This window comes from Monopterus albus, unplaced genomic scaffold (assembly GCF_001952655.1).
Source record: "Monopterus albus unplaced genomic scaffold, M_albus_1.0 scaffold175.1, whole genome shotgun sequence".
In the NCBI taxonomy this organism is placed as follows: Eukaryota; Metazoa; Chordata; class Actinopteri; order Synbranchiformes; family Synbranchidae; genus Monopterus; species Monopterus albus.
In genome coordinates this window covers 579,892-583,060 of record NW_018128055.1, presented here as the reverse complement: position 1 = coordinate 583,060, position 3,169 = coordinate 579,892, and the positions used below count along the sequence as shown (strand labels likewise).

The window sequence follows — 3,169 nt, the reverse complement described above, 5'->3', positions numbered from 1 at the left end:
TGTGGAGAAAATACAACAACGAACAGAATAATAAAGGTAACAGAAAATTATGTTGGGGAAGGGTAAAAATGAAAAAATGTGAAAGAAAAGAAGAAGAGATCAGAGGAGGAAGAGTTGGTCAGTGACGAAGTCCTGATATCAAGGAAGGAAAACAGCAATTTTATGAAGTGCTGAGACAAGACAGCTGAGTACTGACTGAAGATGGATTAATAGAAACAGTTGCACTCCTGTGTGATTCAGGATTGAAAGATGACTCAAAGAATAACAGCAACTACAACATAATGAATAAACTAAACAAAGCACATACAGCAACAAAGTAAAATTCCTAAGACAATGGTGTATAATACTGACCGACAACAGAAAAATGGCAAGACAAATGCACCAAGATTAAAACAAAAACAACTTCTCTCTTGGACTTCAGTATGGATTCTTGTTCTAATCTCATTCCGCTCTTTAAAGTGCCTTTTATCTGTTTGGTCAAAAATAAATCATGATGGATTCTCCAAATTTAGACACTATGATACAATAAAGCCAAAGGCTATAGAAGGTTATGTTTCCCTTTTATTTGCTAACAAACACATATGACAAAATGTGTTTTCCAAGACTAACGTTTTGGCCCAAGATCAATAGGAATTGGTGACAAGCAGATATTGTGAAACCTAAAAGAAACAGCTGAAAGAAAGCCAAACTCAAGACCTCCTAACATGCATTGTTGTCCCACAAAAAAGCTGCTACATCATCACAAAGCCAAAGGACCTTCACACTCAGAGGGGACAAACGAAAAACAAAATTTTACTTTGACCTCCTCCAAAAATGCTTATTTAACATTGGGTTGGTAAGTCAAAGAAAAATTCTGATGTTGATGCATTTGGACTTTTAGAACTCAGCAGTGGAAATCAACCAAACAAACCCAGAAGTAGTACAACTCACAATGTGGGCAAGCACAGCACAAGAATATAAAAACCAGTCACTGACGCATGCAAAAATATGTACCATGTTGTAAACAGGCATGTGGATAGTGCATGTTATGTAGGATGAGAAATATGCATTTTTACATTAAGTAATTCACATCTATCTCTACATACTGATCACGGTTTTTAAAGGTTAATTAATAGAGATGATCAGCTAAGTTATCCATGAAAAATTGGCATTGTTATAAAAATCAAAGGGTTTGTTAGTGAAAATGTCAAACTCACTCAGTGCAGGTTCGGTCAGATAGCTGTAGCGCTTACGTAAGGCTAGGGATGCAAAGGTATGACGTCGCTCTGGCTTTTCAGTCTGCAACAATAGCAAACAACACAAAATCCTATCAGTTCTAGGTCACCCTACATTGTATATAACTGCCAAATGAGCAACATTTGAACCTTATAATGTCAAGTAAAGCAAACCCAGTAGTCTGCATTTCTTATTATTAACATAAAATCAAAGACCATATTGAATAGTTGCATAATATGGCAGTAAATTCTCTTTTAAGTGTATCCATTGCATTTCAGTCTTTTATTTTTGTACTTAAAATAAGTGTTACAATGCCAAGTTAGTCAAATTAGCTAGAGTTAGGCTAAGGCTACAAACTTTATAAGTACCAAAAATGTACAAAGATGTAATTTTAAGGTTAACAAAGGTTAAGTCTTGACTTAAGGACAATGTAAGCATATCTAAACTTCAAAGCCACTCGTATCACATACTGTAGAGCGTAAGGGATAAAACAAATAGTTTTTCATGTCTACAATATATCATGCAAACCGAGGACCTCAAGGTTGCTTTGAACAAGAAAAGCTCATATTGCCCTCCTAGAAGCGGAAAGAATAAGGCTTTAATGAGCAGAGCAGAGCAGGGCCGCGATAGATCTAGCGCAAAGGACAGCATATGGTGGGGAGGGTGTGGTTTACCTCATCCTCGGCATCTGACTCCATTTCCTGGTTCCCAAGATGCATTGCAGAAACAGGGGGAGTAATATAATGGAAAGCAGGGGGAAAAGAAACATCAGGGTGTGAAAAAGGAGTGACTGACAAAAGCTCAGAAAAGAAACCAATTTAGCAAACTCAGCAAAGCAGGAAAAAAAAAACACAGGGCAAACACCAAAAAAAAGCATCAACACTCAGTAGCAAAAACTGCAAATGAACTCCAGCCACAAAAAGCGAGCCTGATAATCAAACCAAGCCTTTTGCACAAAAGCCCTCAGCCAAAAGCATGTCATCCAAATCAAAAGGTAGGTCATAACAAAACAAACAGCCGGTGACAAGAATCCACTGCACAGATAACCACTATACATAGAGAGACGCTTTAAACAGATAAAAGACACAGTGGCGGCAGTTTGGCCAAAGTCTTTCTTCTATCAGTGTTATTGGGGCTGAAACTACCCTAATGATGAGTATGGTTATGGAGGTGACAACAGTGAATGGTGAATTCACGCTACCTTACCTTTTTCACCGCAGGTAGTGTGATGTTCAGGTTGCACACAGCGGTTTGTGGAAGGCCTTTAGTGGTCTTGCACTCTTTAAGGAAAGTGAGGCGACCACAGGGCTCCTGGCTGGGATCTCTCACCTAGAGAAAGAAAATGGCCTCTTTATGCACCTTATCCTCATTTGTACTGCTGATGCATTTTAACATGAACATTTCAACAATGTACACTTTCTTTTTGCAAATGTGCATACTTCATGTAGTATTTGTTTTTTTTTTTACATTTTTCACTGAGGTAGTCATATACTTCAGCAGCACGCAGCAGCAAAGATACAATATTTTGTAAGAAGTATTACTAAATTTGCAGCACACAGCATGACTAAAACGATTTCCATTAGATGTCACTGTAAACAATGTGATGGGCTGCTAAGACTACATTTCTGTGCTTTCGATTTGACATATTACTTACAGAAATGCTGTACTAATTGAGCATTAGCTGAATAAAGAGTAATCAAACAGCCCTGTTTGTATGTAATGTCAAACAAGTGGTGCCCTGCTCACACATTAGTTGTGTTGGGATAAAGTGATGTCTGATTTAGGTAACATGCAACAAATCATTCAGTGCACCACATGATGCAAAAGGATTGATCATAGTGAACATGAAGTAATGGGTCAATAAATGACATGATGCTATTCAGAAGGGGAAAAGAGAACTAGGTCATAACATGTGCAAAGAGACTATTGCATTGAAAGCTGGTGTGGGAAAGAG

At 37.8% G+C, this 3,169-nt stretch overlaps 1 protein-coding gene across 25 annotated transcripts in view; it reads right to left on the bottom strand.

Moving 5' to 3' along the window:
* ank3b (ankyrin 3b) overlaps positions 1-3,169 on the bottom strand; it is a 128,474-nt gene that overhangs the window by 28,661 nt on the left and 96,644 nt on the right. For 22 of the 25 annotated variants that reach the window (XM_020616519.1, XM_020616517.1, XM_020616513.1 and 19 more), the window contains 3 exons: positions 2,422-2,544; positions 1,890-1,916; positions 1,197-1,278 (listed from right to left, as the gene is read on the bottom strand). In XM_020616519.1, the coding sequence (XP_020472175.1) occupies positions 1,197-1,278; positions 1,890-1,916; positions 2,422-2,544 (232 nt within the window). The remainder of the gene's footprint in view (positions 1-1,196; positions 1,279-1,889; positions 1,917-2,421; positions 2,545-3,169) is intronic. The other 3 variants (XM_020616526.1, XM_020616535.1, XM_020616536.1) reach the window with 1 other exon arrangement.